We start from the raw sequence: 26,710 nt of genomic DNA, 5'->3' as shown, positions 1-26,710 counted from the left end.
TCCCAGCACATGACTTTCAGGAGGTGATAGTCCCATGGCTCCTATAACACATGTCCTGTACCACATCAGTGAAAGTATCTGAGCCCACAGTGTGCTTATGGTCTTAAAATGGGCAGAGGTGCAGTAAAGCATCCTTACCTAACCAAGTATTTCTTAGCTGCATGACCCACACTTGACCTCATTTGTGACTTTCGTCATTTTCTGTATTACTATTATGTGCAAAGTGTATGAAGCATTTTGGGGATTTGAAACCATTTTCCATACATTCACTCATATGAGCTAAATTAATATGAGCCAGCAACCTTCACCTCTTGCTGTTTATACAAGAGGAGCTTGCAATACCTCTGGATGTTTTGTTATACAAAAATAATTTGATGTTTACATGTGAACTACTGATGAATATGGGGCATGATTTTCACCACAGGCATATCATTGAATTGTATGCAACTAAGGACTGGTTTTCATTTTACACATTAAATGTCGATGGTGAATCAATGTAATCTTGATTTTTCTCTCCCTCTAGCCACCTGAAATGTTGACATTAGATAGATTCGTAACACAAATGAAGGAAGAGGATGGCAGACACACAGGTTTGCTATAAATTTTGTATCAAATATGACCTACAGTACTTATAAAAATAACCCATTTATTTCAAAGTTGGTCTCCCACTTTATTCTTCTAGACTTAATGATAAAAGGTTTTTATTCTTACAATAACTATCCACTGTATCATAGTCCCAGCTCAAAGGTGGGGATGGTCTATTGTTCTTTGGTATTAAGAAAGAAAGGATACACTTCCTGGTCTAGAAGCCAGGGTTACCTGAGCTCAGAATCCAGTCCCATGCTACTACCTCTTGTACTGTGACCCCGGAAGCCGTCACTGTAGCTGTCAGGGAAACAGACATTCCATAGTAACACACAGTAACTGTGACAGAAAAAATGATGGGAGCTATTATCTCAGAGATTTGAAGCTAAATTTTAGAAAATTCTCTTGATTCAGATAGTCTAAGCAGAAAAGTTTTTATTTTCACTTTTTGTAACATTGTTTCAGTGAGGAAAACACGAGGTATGATGAAATTACAATTAAAAGACAGAGGTGCTGTATTTATTATCCTGCTGACTGCGCTCACCCACCTCTACGCAAGGTCTGAAGAAATGACCGTAAAGGGACATGAGAGCTGCCCTAAGATTTGTGTTTCTTGTTCTTAGATGCAACTGTGAAGATTGATTTTCTTAGGAAATGTAAGGAAGCGGGGCTTCTTAATGATTTATTTGAAGAAATTTTAGACAAACTTCATTTGATTCAGGAAAGACTCATGGGTGACACCGCTTCTGATTCAGGTACCGAAACATTTCTACATGTAGGGACTTCACGCAAACCTACTTGTAAAACAAAGCAAAAGTACACATTTTCTTTCTATGCAATGTCTTTTCCAGATCTCTAGTCTTTTATGCATCAACAGGATGTGGGATATTCACAAACTCATTAATTCAGTGAAAAGCAGCCTGGTGCCCTGCAAGCTGTGATGGGTGTTGCAGACGCGGGTAGCTGAGTGTCCGCTCAGAACCACAGGCAGTCACACATCTGCCCCCTCACCGCTTGTTGCTAACATCGGAGAATGGCATCATGTTACAGTTTTGATTTGACTCAAATTCTGTTCCTTATGTCTTTTTTGATAATGTCAACTCAAAGTTTATAGAAGAAAAAATGTTTTGTTTGATGTTTCCCTTAGTTAATGTGACCCTGCATAAAGAGCTCTTAGAGTTCCATTTGTATATGGAGCCACTTAGCCTTCTTCGACCCTACACCGGGAGCTTAAAAACTTGATGATAAAGCAGTCTACAAGGAAAAGCTTGACAGTTTATATTGTAGGCACCAATATCAAGTAGGTGATTATTTGAAAGAGATTATTTTCTATAGGACAAAATCAAAAAGTGAAATTAAAAGCAAACTTCCAAAAAATTCATTCATTACATTCTTCCATTCATTTCCTCTTTACTTTAAGTACTTCTCAAACTTGAACATGCCCCTCAGAATCCCTGGAGGGCTTGTTAAAACACATCAGCAGGCCTCAGCCCTGGAGCTTCTGATTGGTAGAGGTGCCAGACATCTGCATTCCCCCCGCCCAGTCCCCCGGGGACACTGCTGCTCCTGCAGACTGATACGGAAGTTGCACAGTGCTGGACTGTTCTGTGTACTTCTCCTTATTTGGGGTTAGTGTGTAAGGGGTTTCTGCCTATATCAATTATTTAAGTTAAAACTGAAAATGTTTTTCTCCCTACAGACTATGAAGAAATCGGGACTTCACTTTTTGACTGTAAATTGTTTGAAGACACATTTGTAAATTTTCAAGCAGGTATGAGTTATAACCGAGCAGCATAGTTTACAAATATTTATATATACTGAAGTAATATAATACTATTCAGGTGATAATCATTCTAAAAGAATGTACATCATCTTACTAAATGAAAAAGTCCACCATAAAGCAATACGAGCCCCCCCCACCCCACAATGCACCTGTATGGGAACAGTCGTTATCTGTAGGTGGCTGGACAGATTGTCCACATTTTCTACATATACACAAGACCTTAGTAATCAGAAAAAACTCGATTTTTTGTTTCTACTCTGGTTGCAAAATGGGAGGTTCGGGACTCAGCAGGAGCTGGGCTGTGGCAAGGCCATGACCACACTGCTGCTTGACTCCCTCTCACTTGATTTGATGTGTACAAATTTTAATTCTCCGAATATTAATCCTCAATCTAACCGGGGGAAGGAGGGTTGCAGTTCATTGATTCTAAAGAGCAAGGAAAAAAAAAGACATTTTTGAAAAAGAAGCAAGCCTGGTGGGGGCAGAGACTTAGATGGTTGCTATTTTATAGAAAGATTTTGTTGAATCATTATATTGTACACCTGAAACTAATCTGACACTCACTGTATGTTAATAATACCTCAACCCTTTAGTGAGTAGGTCCTCCCACCATTAAGATGCTTTCGAAACCGGCTAAATTTCCACTTACAGGTGAGTCTGATCTGACTTCTGGACAGGCTGTGCACTGCACATCCCGGCCCGAGTGGGACACAGAACTGGGCGTGAACAGCTCCCCCTAAGCTGCACAACCGCAGTGTCCTCTCCATTCAGATTTTGTATTACATTCATTCTCGGACTGCTCACTGCTAGTGCGAGCATCCACATACTTTTTAACAGAATCCTTTAAAATCTTCTAAAAAGCCTTATTAGGGGACTTTGATCTGTGTTACTTTCATATAAAAGTCACATTTCCACTACGTGCACGGGTTAGTTGGGAGGATATACATTACAGTGTAGTACTTGGGGGATGTGGGGGCACCAAGAGGAGACACTATTTGGAATTGCATTAGAACCAACTTAAAAGGCCTAACTTGACATCCCTACTGAGACAGACTCTCTTACTTAATTTAATGTTGCTCAGTTCTAATGTTCCAGAAAGTTAACTACAGGTATTCTAGAGAAAGATTGTATGTGTGTGTTTTTAAATTCTTCAACTTTTAAGTTTCAAAAAATGACATTGTCACTGAGCAATACTGTTATTTATAAAGCCTTATTAATCTTCCTAAGTTTCCACATTAAAGGCCTTCCTATTTCTAAATAAAACCAAAAGCTTTTATGTAACATTAAAAATTGGATGCATTTTTATGAAAGATTTGCCCTTATCCTTGATATTCTAAGCACAAGCTCTCCCCACTTATTATCTCTCAACAAAGGGGTACAGTGTAGCATGAAGGCTATACAGTCCCTACTTCTGACTTCTCAAAGATACACAAAAGGGACTAAAGATGTACTGACCAGCTTTATGTGATAAAAACTAGAATTCTATCCTGAATTAGAAGAGGAAGCAAAGACATAAAAGAATCATTTCCTGCTCACAAGGCCCTAGATTCTTCTGGCTCACAGAAGTGTGTATTATGCACTTCCAAGTGAAAGAGGCTAGAAATAGTATATTGTTGGGGTGCCTGGGTGGCGCAGTCGTTAAGCGTCTGCCTTCGGCTCAGGGCGTGTCCCGGCGTTCTGGGATCGAGCCCCACGTCAGGCTCCTCCGCTGGGAGCCTACTTCTTCCTCTCCCGCTCCCCCTGCTTGTGTTCCCTCTCTTGCTGGCTGTCTCTATCTCTGTCAAATAAATGAATAAAATCATTAAAAAAAAGAAATAGTACATTGTTTATAAAACTACTAACCTGAAATTTCATTTCTTTTTATCATAGCAATACAGAAAAAAATCCATCAATATGAAGAAAGGCAGCAGCAACTGAAGGAAGAGATTGAGGTACTTCAGGACCTAAACCAAACCATGTACTCTCTTCAAGAAGATAGAGACGTGAGGTCAAGTTCTACTTCAGTGTCTTCTGTGTCTTCTAAGGATTACCATTTCCTAAACCAGGAATGAGGCTCAGGTGCAAGCAGGCTGCACACTGAAGACCTGACCTGTGGAAGCCAACATCTTTAGAACTAGGCCTCTCATGTCTCTCTGGACCTCAAACTTCAGTCCTCATCAACTCTTACCTGTTCTTGCCGATCCACCTTTCATTTGATCCTGCCTCCCTCTTATTCTCATCTCACTTCTGCTCTCCAATAAAATGTTTCTCAGATTCTACTTGAGTAAACTGGATCATACCTCCCATCTCTCCCACGCTCTGCACTGAAAATCCGCTGGCAGCTTCGTCCTGGTGCATTGCCTCCCACCCTTCCCTCACTCCAGGGATCTACGTTGATTCTAATAACACACAAGGTGCTCCTGGAAGTCAGTGCTCCCCAGGGCCTCTGCACATCTTGCTGTGAAGCCGTAACTCCTCTTTTACCTTTCTCTGTCTGTTCCTCCTGCAGATCTCATTATACCAGGTCTACCACCCATTCCATCGGAGTACTTTTCCTTCCCCTCACTTCCCAGTGTAATGCACTGCATCTTCCGTCACACCGGTAGGGTATAAGCTGAGGGCAAGACCTCACTCTTCCTGTGTTTTGCTCCCAGCACGTTCCCAGCACCCAGCATGCTCAATAAATGTTGAATAAATGCATAAAGTGTTCTTACTGAGACTCGTTCCAGCTCATCATTACAGATATAATAAATTTGAATATTTCTACTCCACTTGTACCAAATTTACCGGTTATCACAAAATCTGGTTTTTAAATTTCTTTTCAGCCGCTGTCACTACATGGGCATACATCTGCTTCAAAATAAACATTTAAATTTTAAAACAACTTGTTGAATAAGAACATCAGTGGAAATATGCAAGAACGAAAAACCAGGGGCGCTAGGGTGGCTCAGCTGGTTAAGCGGCTGACTCCTGGTTTCAGCTCAGGTCACGATCTCAGGGTTGTGAGATGGAGCCCCACGTCAGGCTCTGCTTGTCCCTCTCCCCGCTCGTTTTCTAAAATAAAATGTTAAAAACAGATTTGTCTCAACAGTACACAATCTGGATTTTTATGCACCATCACGTGTGATCCCTGAAAACCTCACATTCACATTTCTGATTTTTTACCACAGTACCCGGAGATTCGCAATAATGCTACATTTCAAAGCAAGTTTCATCCAAGTCCCCAGCACGGTGTCTGGCACGTAATAGTACTCAGAAACTACCCACTGAAGGAATATGGGATCGGTGAAAAAGAACATGCCCATTCCTGTTTTAATGGCAACCCTAGCTGAAATTATCATTACCCGAGGGACAAAATCTCAATCTAGTGGTTTTCAAATTCAGCTGCATATCAGAATCACCTGGGCATTTAAGAAACTACAGGATGGAGTCCAGGACGATGGTGGGGTAGAAAATGTCCCAAACTCGCCCTCCTCCCCTGTGGTAAGGCAACAACTACACATACTACAACTCACTCTGCAAAGCCCCTGAGGACTGGCAGAACAGGCCTTGCACAGCTAGACCTGGAGCGGCAGCCACATGAGGAGGGGTACAGACACAATCGGGAAGTAAACCCCAGGTGTGACACCCCACAAATGTTAGGGACATCGCGGGCACAAAGGAGTGAGGGTGTCAGGCCCTACGCTGGGCACCCCTGGCCCTGGGGATCCACATTGTGAAGGCTGGTTCCTAAAACATCTGGTTTTGAAAATCAGCAAGGCCTCCTTCTGGGAGCTTCATAAACCAGTGGGGCTGAACTCAGGGAGAGCGAGGGAGCTACTGGAAACGGAGTCTTGGCCCTTGAATAGCCAGCATGCTCAACAACAGCCCAAGACACAGCACAGACGCAGGAGTCTGAAAGGCACCTGGCATACAGGGAAAGATTCACTGACTAACTTGAGGATGTATGCCAGAGGGGCAGAGATCTGCAGACTTCTTTTGTTCTCTGGGAACAAAAGTGCTGGCTGATGCAATTTTTCTTGCCCCCCACCCTAGAGAACCAGAGGCTTTTGAGCCAGTTCTGACACTCTCCATCTACCCTGCAGCACCATGTGCCCTGTCCCTGCCCTCCCCTGAAGAACCAGCCCATGCAACGCACCTGCCCACAGGCACCGGCACTGCCACACCCAGTAGTGTGTTCACTTACAAACTAGTAAGGAGGTTAAATTACACATACAAAAATTAGCCAAGGGATACACAAAATAAAAACATGTAAAATATGACATATATAAAACGTGGAGGAGGAAATAAAAACAATGTGCTTTTACAATGTGTTCGAACTTCACTGACGATCAACTCAATATAGACTGCTATACACACAGGATGTTACATATGAACCCCACAGTAACCACACACAAACCAAAAACCTATGATAAATACACAAAAAGTAAAGAGACATGAATCCAAGCATGACACTAAAGAAAGCCATCAAACCACAAGGGAAAAGAGCAAGAGAAGAAGAAAACAGAACTACAAAAACTAGAAAACAACAAAATGGCAGTGAGTGCATACCTGTCAATAATTACTTTAAATGTAAATGCACTAAACACTCCAATCAAAAGAGAATGACTGAATGGATAAAAAAACAGGACCCATCTATATGCTGCCTACAGAAGACTCACTTCAGACCTAAAGACACAGAGGGTAAAGGGACAGAAAAATAACACGTTGCAAATGAAACTGGAAAAAAAAAAAAAAAAGCTAGGGTAGGTATACTCACGTCAGATAAAACAGACTTTAAAACAAAGACTGTAACAAGAGACCAAAAAAGGTCATTACATAAGGATAAAGGGATGACTTCTTTAAGAGGATATAACAAGTATTTATGTAACTAACATAAGAGTACTTAAACATATAAGGCAAATATTAACAGACATAAAGGGAGAAGTTGATAGTAATACAATAACAGTAGGGGGCTTTAACACCTCACTTATATCAATGGATCACTGAGACAGAAAATCAGTAAGGAATCCATGGCTTTGAGTGATACATGAAACCAGATGGACTTAACAGAGATATATAGTGCATTCCAGGTCAAACCACAGAATATACATTCAAGATCACGTAATAGGCCACAAAACAAGTCTTCATAAATTTAAGAAGACTGAAATTATATCAACTGTCTTATCCAACCATATGAAACTAGAAATCAATTACAAGAAAAGTGGAAGAAACACAAACATGGCTAAATAACATTTTACTAAACAACCAATGTGTGAACAAAAAATCAAAGAGAAAAAAATACCTGGAGACAAATGAAAATGGAAACACGACAATTCAGAATCTTTGGGACACAGAAAAAGAAGTTCTAAGAAAGACGTTTATAGCGATACAGGCCTACCTCAAGAAACAAGAAAAATCTCAATTTACTTCTACATCTAATGAAGCCAGAAAAAGAAGAACAAAGTCCAAACTTAGCAAAAAAAAAAAGAAAATAATAAAGAAAGAACAGGGGCGCCTGGGTGGCTCAGTCGGTTAAGTGTCTGCCTTCGGCTTGGGTCATGATCCCAGGGTCCTCGGATCGAGCCCCATATTGGGCTCCCTGCTCCCCGCTGAGCAGGAGCCTGCTTCTCCCTCTCTGCCCCACCTCCCCGCTTGTCCTCTCTCTCTCTTTCAAATAAATAAAATCTTTAAGAAAAATTAAAAAAAAAGGAAAATAAAGATCAGAGCAAAAATAAATAAAATAGAGACAAAAAAAAGCGCCCACATCAGAAAAGATTGACGAGACTAAGAGCTCGTTCTTTGAAAAAGCAAACAAAACTGATAAACCTTTAGCTAGACTCATCAAGAAAAAAAGACTCAAAATCATAAATGACAGAGGACAAGTTACAAATGGTAAATACAAAAAAAATGAGATTACTACAAAAAATTATATGCCAACTTACACAAACTAGAAGAAATGAATAAATTCCTAGAAATATAAAATCTTCCCAGACTGAATGAGGAAGAAATAGAAAATCCGAACAGGCCAATTAATAGTAATGAAACTGAATCTGTAAATCAACAAATTACCAAAAAACAAAAGTTCAGGACCAAGCTGATTCACAGGTAGATTCTACCAAACATTTAAAAAAGAGATAACAACTATCTTTAAACTATTAAAAAAAAAATAGAGGAAGGAACGTTTCCAAACTCATTTTATGAGGCTAGCATTACCCTAACACCAAAATTAGACAAGAATGCCACAAGAAAAGTACAAGCCAGTAGATAAATGTAGATGCAAATAAAATATTAGCAAACCAAATTAAAAAATACATTAAAAGGATCATTTACCACAATCAGTGGGATTTATTCCAGGGGCACAAGGATGGTTCAATTTATGCAAATTAATCAGCATTATACACATTAACAAAATGAAGGATAAAAGTCACATGATCATTTCAACAGATGCAGAAACAGCATCTGACAAAATTCAATATCCATTCATGATCAACATTCTTAACAAAGTGGGTACAGAGGTAACATACCTCAACATTATAAAGGTCCTCTATGACAAACCCACTGCTAACATCCTACTCTGGTGAAACACTGAACGCTTTTTCCCTAAGATCGGGAACAAGACAAGGATGTCCACTCTGACAACCATTATTCAACACAGTACTAGAAGTCCTCACCATAGCAATCAGATTTTTAAAAAATTTTAAAAAGTCTACATTGGTGAGGAGGAAGTAAAACTGTCACCATTTGCAGATGACACGGCACTAGATCGATGGAATGGAATCGACAGCCCAGAAATAAACCCATGCTTACACAGTCAATCTACAACAAAGGAGGCAAAAATATACAATGGGGGAAAGACAGTCTTTTCAATAAATGGTGCTGGGAAACCCCCACATACCAAGAATGAAACTGGACCACTTTCTCACAACACACATAAAAATAAACTCAAAATGGATTAAAGACCTAAATGTGAAATCAGGAACCATAAAACTAGAAGAGAACATAGGCAGTAATCTCTGGGACATGATTTTTCTGGCTGTGTCTCCTCAGGCAAGGGAAACAAAAGCAAAAATAAACTAATGGGACTATATTAAACTAAGAAGCTTTTACACTGCAAAGGAAATCATCAGCAAAATGAAACGTCAGCCTACTGAATGGAAGAAGATATTTGCAAATGACATCTCTGATAAGGGGTTAATATCCAAATTAACACCAAAAAGACAAATAATCTGATGAAAAAATGGGCAGAGGACCTGCATAGACACTTTTCCAAAGAAGACATCCAGATGGCTAACAGACCCATGAAAAGACGCTCAACATCACTCAGCATCAGGGAAACGCAAATCAAAACCACAATGAGGTATCACCTCACACCTGTCAGATGGCTAGTATCCAAAAGACAAGAAACAGCAAGTGCTGGCGAGGAGGTGGGGGGAAAAGGAACCCTCATGTACTGTCGGTGGGAATGTCAACGGGCACAGTCACTGTGGAAAATAGTATGGGGTCCCTCCAACAACTAAAAAGTACCAAAGGATCCAGTAATTCCACTACTGGGTATTTACCCAAGGAAAACTAAAACACTAATTTCAAAAGATGTATTCACCCCTATGCTTATTGCAGCATTATTTACAACAGCTGAGCTATGAAGATAACCAAGGTATCCACCGGTAGGTGAATGGGTAAAGAAGACATAATACATTCATGCACGTGTGAGCGGGTATGTACGTACGTGTACACACACACACACACACACACACACACTGGAATATTAGCCATAAAATGGAATGAAATCTTGTCATTTGCATAACATGGATGGACCTAGAAGGTATTATGCTAGTGGAATAAGTCAGAAAAAGACAAATACCTTATGATTTCACTTATATTTGGAGTCTAAAAAACAAAAATGAACGAACAACAACAACAGAAAAGAGAAACAGACTCACGGAGCACAAATTAGTGGTTGCCAAGGGGACGAGGGTGGGAGACAGGCAACACAGGTGATGAGGAGTAAGAGGTATAAACTTCCAGTTGTAAGTTATGGGGATGAAGAGTACAGCACAGGGAATACAGTCAATAGTACTGTAATAACTGTGTGATAATAGATGGTAACTACACTTATCATCGTGAGCATTTCATAATGCACTAAATCGTCAGACTGCCTGTTGAAAACCTGATTTATGTCAACTATACTTCAATTAAAAAAAAAAAAACACTGACCTGTACACTTAAAAATGGTTAAAATGGTAAATGTATGTATGTTTTACCACAATAAAGAATTTTAGAAGTAAAAAAACCCCCAAAACTCCAGAAGCCAAGAGTCCATTCCAGATGCACTCCATGTTCTCCTGGTCTAGCTGATTATTGTAACTTCAACCTCCTCCCCTGATAGTACATCTTAGAGCAAAGCTGATCTAAGCTTTCATGTCACTTAAAAGAAAACCTGTGTCCCTCACTTGACAAATTTAGTCTGTCATTCCTACCGGGGTAGGTAACTTGGCACCATGGAGCAACATGTGTTTGACGGTCATAAAGCAGGCAAATATTAATACACGGGACACAAATAAGTCAAAAAATGGGCAGAAGATATGAAGACACTTTTCCAATGATGACATACAAATGGCTAACAGACACATGAAAAAATGTTCAAAATCATCAGCCATCAGGGAAATTCAAATCAAAACCACATTAAGATACTACCTTATGCCAGTTAGAATGGCAAAAATGGACAAGGCAGGAAACAACAAATGTTGGAGAGGATGTGGAGAAAGGGGATCCCTCCTACATTGTTGGTGGGAATGCAAGTTGGTACAGCCACTCTGGAAAACAGTGTGGAGGTCCCTTAAAAAGTTAAAAATGGAGCTACCCTATGATCCAGCCATTGCACTACTGGGTATTTACCCCAAAGATACAGACATAGTGAAGAGAAGGGCCATATGCACCCCAATGTTCATAGCAGCAATGTCCACAATAGCTAAATCGTGGAAGGAGCCGAGATGCCCTTCAACAGATGACTGGATTAAGAAGCTGTGGTCCATATATACAATGGAATATTACTCAGCTATCAGAAAGAACGATTTCTCAACATTTGCTACAACATGGACGGCACTGGAGGAGATAATGCTAAGTGAAATAAGTCAAGCAGAGAAAGACAATTATCATATGGTTTCACTCATCTATGGAACATAAGAACTAGGATGATCGGTAGGAGAAGAAAGGGAAGAATGAAGGGGGGGTAAACAGAAGGGGGAATGAAGCATGAGAGACTGTGGACTCTGGGAAACAAACTGAGGGCTTCAGAGGGGAGGGGGGTGGGGGAATGGGATAGACCGGTGATGGGTAGTAAGGAGGGCACGTATTGCATGGAGCACTGGGTGTTATACACAAACAATGAATCATCGAACTTTACATCAAAAACTAGGGATGTACTGTATGGTGACTAACATAATAAAAATTATTATAAATAAAGTAGGCAAATATTAGGCAAACTATTGAAACAGATGCAGGTTTGTACTTGCTATGTCACTTCCTACTGAAAAACTTCCACCACGTTATTTTATCTACCTGCCTACCTTGTGCGCACTGAAAAAATATGTGAAGCACAGGGCACAATGTCTGGCACCATGGGAAATAAATGTTTACACACACACACACACACACACCCCTACCTCTCTTTGCCCACACTTCCTTCTAATGGGCCCTGGTTTATGTTCTCCATTCTAACCAAACTAGTTTATAAGTTCTGGAAGGCTCATCAGCCCCCACCTCTAAGCTTTTGCCTGTGCCACTTACCCGCTATTCTGGAATGAGCGAGAAGGACGCTTTATCTTTCCTTACCCTCCACAAACACTACCTTTGGAGCACCTGCTTTTCATATTAACCTATTAAGTTTTCTCTCACTGCCTGTTATGAAAAGTTGTTTATAAATATGTTTTTGTGTTAATTCCTAAACTTCTCTTTCCTCTCTAATAATTTACATGTTCCTTGAGACTAACAACTAGGTCCTTCCCTTCATTTATAAGTACAAGGATCCAGAAACATTTTTCTGCTATGACAGTTCAATTGTATTATCTTTCAGTAGGAATAAAACCATAGGATTTCTCCCAGGGGAGGGGACACAATTGAGAAACAGATGCCATGTTCATTGTGGTACCTGTTTTTAGCCTGATACTACTAAGAATCATAGTACTGATTTGTGGCAAAATACACATACCATGAAATTTACCATGCTGACCATGTTTAAGTGCACAGTTCCGTGGCATGAAGTACATTCACACTGTTGTGCAGTCATCACCACCACCGATCTCCAGAACTCTTTCTATCTTGCAAAACTGAAACCTGTATCCATTAAACATTAACTCTTCCAGTCCTCTCTCCTACCTCCGACCTCTGGCAACTAGCATTCTGCTTTCTGTCTCCATGAACTTGACCACTTCAGTTACCTCGCGTAGCTGGCTCATTCAGTCTTCATCCTTCTGTGGCTGGCGTACTGAACTCCGCATAATGTCCTCAAGGTTCATCCAGGCTGCAGCACGGGTCAGAACTTCCTTCCTTTTTAAGGCTGCATATTACTGATTTTTGAGAGGAAAAACAACCCTGCACGTATGTCTTAACAGATTATTTATTAATATGTCATTCTAAACATTACATAAATACAGCCTATACACTAGAGTATCAAACATTGTTCCAGTAAGAAGTTCAAGAGTATATTTGGGGCTATCTTAAGAAATATGAATACTTTGGCTTTCATTATTACATCAGATGAAGAAAACAATTCAAAGAACAGTTTTCATTTCCTGCTATGATTAACAATAAAACCAAGTAGAAAAATAAGAGTGTATTAAAAAAAAAAGATACTCGGGTACTTTTCAAAGGACTTATTCCCATTTTCTTCACTACATACTCATACAAATTAGTAATCTACTATGAGAAGTGGTTCTTCACCTATATAAGGAACCTCAGTAAATATTTGTTGAATGAGTGAACAATTTATGGAAATGGATCTATTTTAATTTGTGCTTTTTTTAAAAATTTTTTTCAAGTAAGAGCAATAGTAAACATACTGAAGTTCTTGTTTGTCCAGATCATAAGTCTATGGAACACTGATTGTTACAAACACTACCCATCATAGCTAACAATCAAATTAATGAGCATTTATCAACCTAGTAAGAAAAATTCTATGAAGTTGCAGAACTAATTCTAATGTAATAATTGATTCGGCTTTAATCACCTGTGACATGGTCAAGAAAAGGAAGCTGGTACTGCTAGGTTTGTAATTATCTCACTTATCAAAGAACTCCTACCTTTGAGCCCTCACTCCCACCCAACCCCCACACACATCGAGAAACACTGCGAAAAAGAGCAGCTGCAGCAAATCTTCACCTTCTTGTTAACTTGGCTCTGAAAATGTATTTAGTAAGCTCCAAGTTCAGATGAGGGAACTTCCAAGCAGGAAAGAGTTCACTAGGGAGCGCCCACAAATGGAAATGAGTGCATGGGCCAGAGGGCAGAACACAGGTTTGTTCTGACAGCAAGCTCAACAGACACGTGATAAGACTCAGAGGTGTACTCTTCCTCCCAATAAGCAGACCAAAGACAAACAAAAAATACAAAAAACAAAAAACCAAGCTGAAAAGATCCTTTTAAATAGGATCCTATTTAAAAATTCTATTTAAAAGGATCTTTTCAGGAAAACCATCATTTTGATTCTTTTTCGAAGTTAAATTGTGCTAAATATTATACCTAACACAATTAAAAGACGAAGAAACCTAAAATGAAAGCTGCTGAGGTTACAAATAGGCAAATCTGTGTGCTTGGCCTACATAAAAGAGCTAAAACAATTCCGAGAAGTCCCGCCCGAAAGGTGGGTTTAAGAGCCGCTTCTCTGGGTCACATGGAGCAGACATGGCGGCCACAGAGCCGGCACTGAGGAAGGCAAGAGCACACCGAGCACGTCGCTACTCGCCTCTGAGGATGAGCGTGTATGGGGGCAACAGTGGGGGAGTGATTTAAACTTCAGTTCTCAGACTTTGTCTTAATTAAATAAAACACTGCTGGATAGTAGTGGAGATTCTAATTTCTAAAATATTGACCTTTGTCCAAAGTTTCTCTCATGATCAACTTTTTACTCTTTATGTGCTTAAGTCTGAAGAGAAATCTTGGCTGACCTAGAAGTTTACCTTTACATAACCATCATCTCAATAGGTTTAACTCCTATTAAACGGATTACTCTTCTGATACACCATGAAGTTAAAAAAGGTCCTCAGTAGCGCAAACCCAAAGCCTCAAACCACCTTAACTACGCCTTCACAGTATGGCTACTGAACTAGCGACTAACGCAGCATTTCCACGAGCCCCAAAGTCAGCATCTTTAAGCCATGGTGGGGCCTCGACGACTATCCCACAATTCACAAACTGTCCCAATTCCTGGTGTCAAAGGGTTGTCAATATGTGAACCAGGAAAATTACCACAGACTTCCCCTTTCCAAGTCCAGAAGTTCCTCTAATCAAAAACAAAAAAACAAAGAAACAACGAGCTAAAATTTCACCCCTTTACAATGTTCCAGCCAAATTAAGGTCACATTTAAAATATACATATCTGGAAACAAGAGTTGTTCAAAATGGGTTCAGGAAAAGCTGTACATCCTTCATATATTCCTACACAGAACTGTGTCTCAGATGTGAGAAAAAAACAAAAAAACAAAACAACCCTGATGGGTTTTTACCTGTGAAATTACATCACCCGCAGAGCACAAAGGAGGCACCATCGCCCGTGCCCAGAGCGCTCACAAAACCCAGCAGCCTGGGGCTTCAGTTCTTAAAGGCTCCACATTTACTGGCTTTAGCAATGAACTCCTTTAGCAGAGGGCCATCCATTTGCCAAAACGCTGCAGTCTGTGTAACTTCTGTCAAATGATTGATGCAAAACTTAAAGCAGAATTCTTCTAAATCCTGGACACACACAACAAAAATAAAAACAAGAAGAGGCCTTTTTTTATTAACTTTGATCGAATCACTTCTTTCCAGACCCTTCATCCCAAATCTTTCACCCTCCCCTAGAAAAGATATTTGAGGCCAGAAACCTCAAACTAAGTAAACAAGTGACCATAGGTAGGTATCAGAAACACACACACTATTCAGTCAAAACATAGTGAAAGCAACGATTCCACTACCTCAAGTCTAACTCTCCGAAACGCACAGCCATTCACACAGCCTGGGGGGCGGGCAGCTTCTGCAAGGCTGCCACACCGTCTAGTCACACGCAGACCCTGGCTTCAGAAGCTGAAAGCACACACCTGAAACTAAGACAATACTGTCGATTATTCTTCAATAGTAATTGAAAACAAAGCTGAAAGCAACTTCGGTCCATCATATGTTTTACCACAGCCAAGAAGTTCGAGAAAAGAATGAAGATTTAGCTTAAGAAGATTTTAAGAAACAGAAAAGTGATAGACATGTTCTCAAGAGACACGTTAAAAAAGAAAAAAATTCCAAGAACCTTACACCCCCTTTTCTGCGCTCCTAGATAAAACGCGTTCATTCTCCGAGCCACAAGGAATAGCACACTACAACTCCCACCGAACTAATTTCTCAGACAGTCAATCCAGAGAAGAATAGAGACCGGAATTTTCAGTCAAATGAAGTCACCAGCTACTGACGCTCAGAAGGAAGGAATATATATATACAAGTGGTAAACCAGAACACCTTAAAAATCTATTTCCGCCAATGCTAATACAGCCTTTCATCCCCAGCAAAGCTGCTACTATGTTTGTGCCCTTAAACACTGGAACATGTATTTATTAAATCAATCAGGTACCAGAATGTATACAAAGTCAAATATATAACAGCAAATCACACTGGAAGCGCTTATCACAAATACCTTGATTTTTTAACTTCGCCAGCTACACTGAAGGTCAATACTCAGGGTTCTATCACACCAGGAACTCAACAACATTTTAACTGCAGCGTCTCGGTTTCATGTTTCCAGCCACTGTGAAATAAGAAATTTTAGGCAGGGTGGGGAAGGGCCCACACAAACACAGAGACACATCCCCTTCTGCTCTCTCAGTGCAGACCCCTGCAAACAAATACCGCCTTCTTCTAAGGGTCCCTCTGTCCTGAGCCGAATGCAGTTCCCTTCCAGGCATATCACTTCTACTGTGTATCAGTCAGCTGCTGCCGAGGTTTTGTTTTCTAGATATTTCACGATGCTTTTAAAAAATATTAGCACAATCTTTGCCATCAACGTTTTTTAATAAGAGAGTTCCAGTGGGCTTAAGTATAGCTGAACGTTCTGTGTCCTATAATAAACTAAAATGTTAAACTACATAAAACATTTCCTCTCACATTACTGTTAAAGAAAAAGCCTACTCCTGGCATTACAACCCATTGATTAAGAAACAGCTTTAGGAACTGAATTATATTCCACAAGGAGATAAAAGTCATTTTAATCTTACTTATCAAAAATAGAAAACCAGTTTTTCTACATATAATTTAGGAAGAAATAACCAGTCATAAGCACAGGAAGTTCTTCAAACCATGCCATGTAGCAGATGAGGGTCTGCAAATACTAACTTTAATTACATAGTTTCAAATTCAAAGAAGACTGCACTAAAGTCTGCCCTTGTAAAACCTTATTGCTTCCACAGTCTACAAATCTGGAATTCAAGCTCTTTAGAGTACACGTGAAAAAATGAGTTTATCCAGTTTACTGATTACACAGAGATTATCTTGGGTATGAACTTTAAGAACTTTTTATGTAGGTATACAAAGGGTGCCTCTAATTACAAATCGCTTCACACATTTATGAAAACAGCTCGATCAAACTGCCTTCCCTTCCCCTCCAACTAGTCTGAATTGGTGAGATATCTCAGTACTCAAAAAATGTTCTGCAGTTTCAAACATTAAAAGTTGAACTAGAGAATCCTGAAAATAATCTAAATCTGGGTTTTTAAATAAGTAATTGTTGCTTAATAACCAAATCTTGCTTAAGGCAGATCTATGCAAAAGGAAGCACTGAACGCACTTGGAAAGAGAGAAACTGCAAGTTCACCTGCATGAACCAGAGCGGAACAGCCGAGCAATTCACCTCGCAGCCAACGCCCTGAGCCACGTCGCCTGTGATATGTAAATGAGATAAATATTTCTCTGATAATTCCTAAATATTTGAAGAACCTACATGATCTGTTCACCTTATTCTGAAAACAATCATATCTTCAACACCCAGAAAAGAAAATGCAACTCTTACCCAACTAATAAGTTAACTATAACAGGAGAGCTAGGCTTTATATAAAACGTTTCCAAGAACAAGAAAGATCACCAGACCAGTGGATGGAAAAAAGTTCATAACAGGTTGAAAGCATCATCTTAAGGCCCAAAAATACAGAAGTGGGAGAGGGTGCAAAATCAGGGTCTCTAAAACGATATTCTTGGTAGTTTAGAGACTAAATCCTTTATTTATGACATTTTGTAGTGAAATTATTATAGAGTAGTTCTGAGGCAAATCAGATAAAATATCAGATTTGCTGTAATTAGCAAGAAAGCTCAAAATGCTGTTCTGAATAATTTACAAATTCATTCCAAATTTTAAAAATTATTCCAATAACTTATATATTCTGAAAATAACTTGCTTTTCCTTTGAACAGATTTTCTTTAGTAACAAAGTAAAACACAGACAACTGATGGTCTTAATACCCACATTTTTAAAAATGCTCCTGCAGCCTAAATGAACTTCTTAACCAGTCCTAAAACCCCCAAAGCTAAAATAACTGAATGCTGAATGCTAAGAATTCTATCGAAGGCCACTTGGCCAGGGTGAGACAGGATACCTATGTGTCACAAGCCCCCTTGAGACACACTCCAGCACTGCAAACCACAACTACTTCTGTCCAAACTTCTTGTTAAAGTAACAAAACCCCAAAACCATAAGTTTAGAATTTATAGTTAAGTATCGGGTACAAAATATTCCAGATCAAAGTGGTCTTTGGTTTCTTAGAATGTACTTAAATGTCTTACTACACACAGAACAAAATAAAGAAAGGTGCTTTGTGGGGCGCCTGGGTGGCACAGCGGTTAAGCGTCTGCCTTCGGCTCAGGGCGTGATCCCGGTGTTCTGGGATCGAGCCCCACGTCAGGCTCCTCCGCTATGAGCCTGCTTCTTCCTCTCCCACTCCCCCTGCTTGTGTTCCCTCTCTCGCTGGCTGTCTCTATCTCTAATAAATAAATAATAAAAAAAAAATCTTAAAAAAAAAAAAAAGAAAGAAAGGTGTTTTGTCTCACTAACCAAAAAATATTTTATAGTCTACTGATCATGGAAAACTTTCAACTTCAGAAAGAAAAAAAAAATGTTGACCATCAGGCTTTAGCACAAAACTTTTCAATAGCAATAACCCAAAGCAATTTTGGAATTAGATTCCTCACCTCATATTTATGGCTTCCCACCAATAGCAAAATCTTAGCGAATAAGTTGTTCAGCAAGTAGGATTTTCTGGAAAGTGGTCTACTCTGGTTCCCAACTATTTCTCCTAATGTTCAGATATACATAGAGAACAAAAATTTCCTGAAAACAGTACAAATAGAAACATTTCAAAATTCGTGTGATGAGCTACGGAACTATCTCGATCCAGTGTTTCATTCCCACGTCCTCCCTTGATGGCAATGCGCATCTGGGTTCGTACTAAACGAACACTGAAGAGCCCCTCCGCCAAGCGGTTCCTCAGTTCACACTGGCAGAAGCTTGACGATGCACTCAGAGCATGAGGGCTCCACAACAAGCAGCTTGCTTTAAAAAAAAAAAAAAAATCTAACTATTGAGTCAATACATTTTTGTTGCTTTTATGTGTGTCTATTTGCTTCAAAATGATCTTGTCAAAGAGGGTATAGATGAACTGCAAGAACTTACAGAAAAGAGAAAAAAACGTGAGAAGCATGTAGTCTCCATCTTCCTACCATATGAACCACAGAATGAAGGAAAAATCATCTGGTCTCCCTAAGTGGAGCTTCTGAAAGTCAAGTCAATTTTTTGGCAGTTAATTTCCAATCTGGCTTAACAGTAGCTTCCCATCAACTAATAGATAAAGTGAGTAGGTTTTATTTTTATGTTCTAAACACTTTATTTACTTCCTACATTCTATAACATTAAGGAAATACAATGTAAAAGTACATTAGTCAATTACAGAACTCCTATAAGAATCTTAAAAAAAAAAAAAAAAAAAAAAAGCCTGGAAAGAAAGAGGTGGTTCTTTCTGTCTTCTACTTTCTAATTTTTCTACATTGAATCTATAATATTTGTGGGGTTGCATTTTTTTTTCCGTTTTTTAGAAAGCACACCTTTGTGGTGAGGTAGTTTACATATATTTGTTCATTCACATAATTCAGCACACTCTTGAGTGCCAAGCCAAACGCCCATACTGTGACAGACTCTAGGGAATCACATATATTTTCAGTCTCAAGGAAGGGACAGTATTTCACGTGTCTATACTTAGTACAAGAAAAGTGAAACTAGTAATAATAAAAAAAAATGACCAGCTGGCATGGGTAGAAGTGGCACGTTTTTTTCTGTGACTTTTTGGGGTAGGTTTTCGCTTAGTGAGAAACCAATCTCCAGCACCTGGAGCTGAGATGTTTGCCTCTGCCTGGACGGTGCTGACTGGTTTTAGTCAGCGACATCCTAATCCCAGAAACAGGGAACTCATTAGCAGTGAAGAGGAGTAGGGAGAGACAGAAGATGTTAAAGTCAATTACCGAGTGGACAGAACAGGCATCGACCAACGTAAAATTACATCACTGGGTAGAATGCAACCTAAAGAAACAGCACTTCTAATAAAGAAGTTCATGTGTCACAGAAAAGGTAGAAAAAAATCTATACTTCCATTTCCTATTAGAAATAATTTACTTTGATCATCACTCCAGCTGTTGCCAGGCCACAGAGAAAGTCAGCTATTTGACCTTATCAAATATTTATAATCATAATCTCAAATAAAAACAGGATGCATTTTGAAAATTTAAGACATAATGGCCCATTTTGATCCCTAAGTGCGATAAAGATGACGTCTGCCTTCCAGGCCACCAGCAAGGCCATGGTTAGAGATCTCTGCGGGGGTTTGGTAACTCCCCGGATACCAGGGACTCTGCCTCGTCAAATGATGACAAAATACCTCTAAAAATGGGCTAATTGTGTCACTAAAGGTGCACGCTTTAGCTGGACATCTTGAGCTCCAAAGCGATTACTCTCTACCTTTAATTCTCTATAAATTTATAAAACCAACCAGCCCAGCCTTAAGTTCGCTCATCATCGTAACGCACCGTCCGGTGGTACCGCATTCAGTCAGCTCAACAGACCTCCATTTCCCAGTCCCTACCCCGTGGCAGGCACTTCAGGGTACAGAGATGAGTGAGAAACGGTTTCTGCTGACAAGCCGCTTACAATCTGATGACACTTTGGTTCCTAACTTTAAGAAAATACACTAAACACAAAATTTCAGGCTCTCCAAAGCCCATTCATTCATAGGTTCTCCAGATAGCCACGAATCCTAGATGAAGAATTCAGTCCAGTGCAAGTTCTTCACACATGAATGAGTTATAATTAGACAAAGAATTTCAGAGCGTACACAGATATGAATCATACAGCATCCTTGGCTTACGACAGGGCAGAGTTAGGGAGACGGCAAAGGGGGTCTTGAAAAAAATACAGATGCTGACCTTGAGAAACACCTGAAACTACAATATGGCATCAGTCCAACTGGGCAGGACACTTTCTATTCCAGCTCGCCCACAGTACAGCTGCTTGGATCTCAGTTTCTTGGTTAAAAATCAAAGTAGAAGAACAACCATTTGTCAAACTACAAACACAGAATAAACAAGCAAGGCCAGCTTTCAGGGATCAGTCCGTTCACTGATTCCCTAGATAGAAGTGAAATTACTCCTGCTCCTTGTCTCACGCAAGAAAAGTGGGGGGCAGGCCACGGGGAGTTGGACGGGGTGGTCTCTGTTATTTCACGTTACCTCTGCGTCATATCTGACTGCAGCAGAGAACAGCGAAAAGGCATTCTCCACAGTAATTCCGCGCTTGATAATGTGCTGACAAAGCTTTCTCAGTCGGTTTTCACAGTAAGACGTGGCCAAGTCCAAAAGACCTGAAAGCAAAAAGTGTGGAAGGTTTAATCAAGTTTACAATAATTTCCCATAATTTATAAACACACATATTTCATTTTAGTGAAAAGAAGTTATGTAGAGAAAATCAACAGAAGTTTCTTAGTGCATAATACTCTAAATTTTATTAAATAACCCGCCTTTTTCACTCCCTACCTCCCCCATCCCAAAATAGACCTCGCCTACACTCACTCTATAGGTCTACAGTACGAAGGAAGGGGAGCAAATAGAACTCCCCCTCATTGTGTTTCCAAGGTGATAGAGTCAATGCATTAGCAATGCATTTAATATGCATTCAGTATTAACAGACGAACAGAAGTACACAGTCATAAATAAACTTGTGTCCATAATTATTAACACAACACTATTTTTCAAGACATTTACTTCAACTACTGTCTAAAAACCAATCAACTTGACGCGTTTACGCTGCGGAGCCGTAAGAACGCGATGCAGGGTCTGGGACACGCGGGGTCTGGCACACGCGGGGTGTGGGACTCACGGGGTGTGGGACACGCGGGGTGTGGGACACGCGGGTGGCCGGGCCACGGCTGCGTACCTATAGCGTCTTCGGGTGGCAGGTCCACGGCGTCGGTGTAGAGGTACTGGAGAAAGGCACGGTACACTGGGTAAGAAAACTGGTCTATTTCTATCACCTCCTTCATATCCTCGTTCCAGTAAGACTGGAACATGGACCGAAAGTGCTCACACCTAAACAGAACACGGAAAGTGACCTAATGAAGGTGCGGGCGTCAGGGAAACATCACAGGTCTCCCCAGCTACTCCCATCCTTGGGCCCGCGCGCACTGGGATCACGGCTCTCCGGCTAGTGTGGGCTTTCACATTCTCCTTCTGCATATGTTCACTTTCATTTTCTGATGAATATTTCTCATTAAATATTAAGAATTAAGAATCCACTGTCTCCATTTGACAGTCCTCGCTCAGATCAAGTATTCTGCTCACTTGTTTTTCTTAAACAGTGTTGTAGAGAAATGCATTTTAAACCATGAAATTAAAAGACATTCAGAAATGAGAGTTCAAATCTTTGACTATGTATCAGCATCATTCAAATAATTCATGTGGTTTTTAATTTTCATGTAATCAGCATATTCTTAAAATGGCTTTAAATGCTAACTGGATTACATTTAGGCTGATTATTATCCCATTACATGATAATTTTCCTTCTTTTCTGACACATCTTCAAAACAGCCATCAGTCCTATTTTGTTCCTTTGCTTTGACCTGCTCCCCTTCTAATCTTCCCAAGCCTGTTACCAACTTACTTACAAACACATTCACTAGGAGAGTCACAGATGGCAAAAAAAAAAAATCTAAGTGGGTCTTTTTATGTTGTATTTGCATGTAAAAAGCCACCTATAGGAGGAACTGATTTCTAAATACTGGGTTTTCTTAAGTATGGAATATACTTCAGTTTTAAAAAACCATCTTTTCAAATCCTTTTAAAATGAGATACGGTGTAAATAAACAGAATATTTTCAAAATCCACTCACAACTAAAAATGGTTCCACCTACATAAGACATGACTTCATCTGAGAAGTAAAAAGAAATAGTTGTCTAGGCAAGGACTGACAAATTAAATGGGATAATTAAATGAAAGGAGTAGACTGGCTGACCACAGTTCACAGAAAGGAACATTTCCAGTTCACCTTTTAATACTTTGGTTCAAATATTTAATCTCAGTAATGACTGACATATGGCTTTTGGTTCCCTTAAAACGTGTTATTCTGTAAAAAGGTTTTCAATTAAATTTCAAAAGGGACTTGTAAACGGCCAGTTTAACTCACTTCATGTGCCTCTCTCTCCATAAGGACAGCCTCAGGGAGCAAGAGTCCAAACCGTTATTAACAAATACAATCCTGCCATCTACTCAATCTAAAAAACATTCCTTTAGTTGGGAATTAGATGTCCCTCAGGGCCAGAGGTTCACCATTCCTGACCATGAGAGCTTTCTACTTGGGGAAAAAGGAATCTTTAAGTGTAAAAGAGGGCGTACACACTTTTCACTAACAAACTTCAGTATTTTTTAAAGCATGTAAATAAATTTGTCAATGGAAATAAATATTCACAAGATTGTCATTTAAAACACAATATAGACAGGGCACCTGGGTGGCTCAGTCTGACTCTTGATTTTGGCTCGGGGTCGTGGGATCGAGTCCCGTATCACCCAGCATGGAGCTAGTTTGGGATTCTCTCTCCCTGTCTCTGCCCCTCCTCCTCCCACCCCCAGCTCAGAGCACATGTGTGCTCTTTCTCTTAAAAAAAAGGAAAAAAAAAACTCAACACAATACAAATATTTACACTACCACATTATGCTTTTCCAAAAAGGCACATGAGTGTGCATACATACACACATGCAAAACTCTTCAATAATGCACGGATCCCATTCACAAAAATATTACGTTGCACCATTTCTCTCTACTGCCAAAACTATTCCTTATCAGTCCCCATTTTGTAGACCAACCAAAAATTGGAGATTGTGAAAAACAAAGTAAGGTTATTGATGCCTCTAAGCTGATGCAAAAATACCTGATTTTCAAAACAGCTTTATGGACATGGATATATTTCCCATCAATTCGAAACTTCAGATCAGCAGTTTCTGGACTATCAAATTCTTTCTTCAGTGATTCAGCAACTGTTAAAAAGTCTTCATGCTCTGAAGGCAACAAACATATCATTAATACAAAAAGTTCAGGAAACATGTTAGAGATATGAAAGACTTTAAAAAGAGAACCATTAGCATGATAGATAATTCCATCAGATTTTTTTTCAAGAGTTCATGCTTTATTTGACAAATCAATTTCACTGTATCAAGGTATCTTGAGTCTATAAACTACCAAAAATAAGTAGTTGGAAAAGCCAATTACCAGTCTTACATACCAAGTTAGGCATTTTAAAATGTGTATTTTGGGGGCTCCTGGGTGGCTCAGTCAGTTAAGCCTCTGCCTTCAACTCATGTCATGATCCCAGGGTCCTGGGATCAAGACTCACATCGAGCTCCCTGCTCAGTGGGGAGTCTGCTTCTCCCTCTCCCTTTGCCCCTCCCCCTGCTTGTGCTCTCTCACATGCGTGCTCTCTCTCAAATAAATAAATCTTTAAAATGTAAATTTTTTAAAAGAAGAAGTTATAGGCAGTCCATTACTATATAACTACTTACTTAAAATTTTAGTGGTTCTCTTTGAGGACTAAGAATTTATCAATTTTCCCTGACTGAAACACCAAGAACACCTCTGCTCTGGGGTAGTTTCGAGGGGTTGGTAAATTCAACTGAAGGAGTGTCAAGAAACAAATTTACCAGTAACCAGTTACCAGGTTAACGCTATGCTGTCATGTTCTTATACAAAGAAACCCTACTTCCTAGGTATGTGGAATCTCAACATCCCTCTTAATCCTACAAACTAACGTACAAACAATAATCCTTACCTGCTATCCAAAAACAGAGCAAACTGACTTAGTAACAATGTACACTCTCAAAGGGAACAGTTTTACAAAAACCTGATCACATTGCCCAATAAGAACTGCTGGTAGGATCATTTGTAAGTAGAACCGTGTCCTCACGGAGAAAAGTAAAGGCACTTGTACAAACCAGGTAACACTTTCCTGTGCTGTATATGCGCGGACAAAGGGAAACAATGAAACAGCTGACAGGAAAACAAAACAAAACAAAACTCCAGAGTCACTGGCAATGAACGCAGGCGCTGTGAACACAGGCGACAGGTTTCGACGGCCCGTAGGCTGAGGGACGCTGTGTCTCAGCGGCCTGCTGCTCTTGGAGGAGGCACATCTGCTAAAACCTACACGGAGACTTAATAAAGAGCTAACCCACGAGCTTTACTATCAGAATCTCCCGAGGAAACGGCATGTGCCCAAGCCCTCCCCCGAGCTCCCACGATGCAGAGCTCTCTTGGCTATGGAGGAAAGAGGACAATCACTCAAAAATCAGGCTTTCCCTGACCCTATAACCTGGATCCCCGGCAAATAAAAGAAAGGAAGTGACTAAGATGGGCACAGAGACCAGGGATCGAGACCCCCCCCCCCCCGCCCATTCACAAAATAGCTTCGTATCAATGCCTCCACTTCTGCATCAGTCCTAAGGCTTGAAATCGCCCCCCGCCCCCCGCCTTGGTTTCTGGCAACAAGTACAATACCTCCTTTCAGAGAAGTATTCTTCAGAAGTGTTTCTTCACCACCTTTCTAATACTCAGCTGAGAGGGTAAACTGAGAGGTAAAAAACTCTGACTTTTAGTGGGTAGATGGGAAAGAAGTTGTCTAGGAGATATACTGAACGATCTTATCTTTTCCAAACTTAACATTAAAAAATGTTACAACTTCTACTCTGAAAAAGACGTCTCTTCAGGATTAGGATTTTGAGAGGCAAGTACCGGGAGAAGCCTTTTAGAAACAGGTCCAGTAAGTAGCACACGGGGTTCTGAAGATAGTGTTTGGCTGTGCACGCTACACAAAAGCGTGATTATGGCCAAACAGTCCCATTCTTGTAAACTAATTTTTTTCAAATCACAACATTCACTGGAAAAAAAATATATTGTAGGCGCATCAGGGTGGCTCAGTTAAGTGTCCAACTCTCGATTTCGGCTCAGGTCACGATCTCGGGGTCATGAGATTGAGCCCCGAGTCAGGCTCTGTGATGGGTGTGGAGCCTGCTTGAGATTCTCTCTCTCTCCCTCTGCCCCCCCCAACCCTCCACACACTCTCTCTCTTAAAAAAAAAATATACGTATATATTGTATCATATAGTTAAAGAACCTGGAAAAGATTGACTTATTTCACTTTTTAAAAAAATTTTTTTGAGATTTATTTGGGGGGGGAGAGAGAGAAAGCACGAGGGGGGGAGGGGCAGAGAGAGAGGTAGAAACAGACTCCCCACTGAGCAGGGAGCCCGACTTGGGGCTCCATCCCAGGACCCCAGGATGACAATCTGAACTGAAGGCAGAGGCTTAACTGACAGAACCACCCAGGCGCCCCATTGACTTATTTCACTTTAAATATAGCAGCAACTTAACTCTCCCTAAACACACTCGTGCCCCTATGACCAGAGACTGGTCACCCGATGATGGCACAGCCACAGCGAGCTGTCTGACACGCCTGAGCATGACATGTATGACAAGACTGGCCTTCAATATCAATTGCTAAAACAACCCAAACCCCATAGCAGATAAGAACTACATTAATTTTCAAGGACAAGGCCAGCATGACCCACTTATTCC

At 40.2% G+C, this 26,710-nt stretch overlaps 2 protein-coding genes across 12 annotated transcripts in view; one reads left to right on the top strand and one right to left on the bottom strand.

Moving 5' to 3' along the window:
- Positions 1–5,064, top strand: part of LOC103677615 (SET domain bifurcated histone lysine methyltransferase 2) — a 93,497-nt gene extending 88,433 nt beyond the window's left edge. For all 3 annotated transcript variants that reach the window (XM_040622718.1, XM_008706882.2, XM_008706881.2), the window contains 4 exons: positions 524–590; positions 1,209–1,340; positions 2,285–2,356; positions 4,238–5,064. In XM_040622718.1, coding sequence (XP_040478652.1) covers positions 524–590; positions 1,209–1,340; positions 2,285–2,356; positions 4,238–4,419 — 453 coding nt within the window. In that variant the 3' untranslated portion in view covers positions 4,420–5,064. The remainder of the gene's footprint in view (positions 1–523; positions 591–1,208; positions 1,341–2,284; positions 2,357–4,237) is intronic.
- The window catches only part of RCBTB1 (RCC1 and BTB domain containing protein 1), a 75,506-nt gene that overhangs the window by 12,740 nt on the left and 36,056 nt on the right, over positions 1–26,710 (bottom strand). For 5 of the 9 annotated variants that reach the window (XM_040622721.1, XM_040622724.1, XM_040622720.1 and 2 more), the window contains 4 exons: positions 24,016–24,142; positions 22,029–22,180; positions 21,326–21,456; positions 12,931–15,274 (listed from right to left, as the gene is read on the bottom strand). In XM_040622721.1, coding sequence (XP_040478655.1) covers positions 15,134–15,274; positions 21,326–21,456; positions 22,029–22,180; positions 24,016–24,142 — 551 coding nt within the window. In that variant the 3' untranslated portion in view covers positions 12,931–15,133. Of the gene's footprint in view, positions 1–5,214; positions 5,402–12,765; positions 12,895–12,930; positions 15,275–16,202; positions 16,314–18,560; positions 18,882–21,325; positions 21,457–22,028; positions 22,181–24,015; positions 24,143–26,710 lie in introns of those variants that run through there. The other 4 variants (XR_005832615.1, XR_005832614.1, XR_005832616.1 and 1 more) reach the window with 4 other exon arrangements.

This window comes from Ursus maritimus, unplaced genomic scaffold, assembly GCF_017311325.1.
Source record: "Ursus maritimus isolate PB19 unplaced genomic scaffold, ASM1731132v1 scaffold_10, whole genome shotgun sequence".
NCBI lineage: Eukaryota > Metazoa > Chordata > Mammalia > Carnivora > Ursidae > Ursus > Ursus maritimus.
Note: the sequence above shows the minus strand (reverse complement) of the source record. Positions and strands in the feature narration are given on the sequence as shown.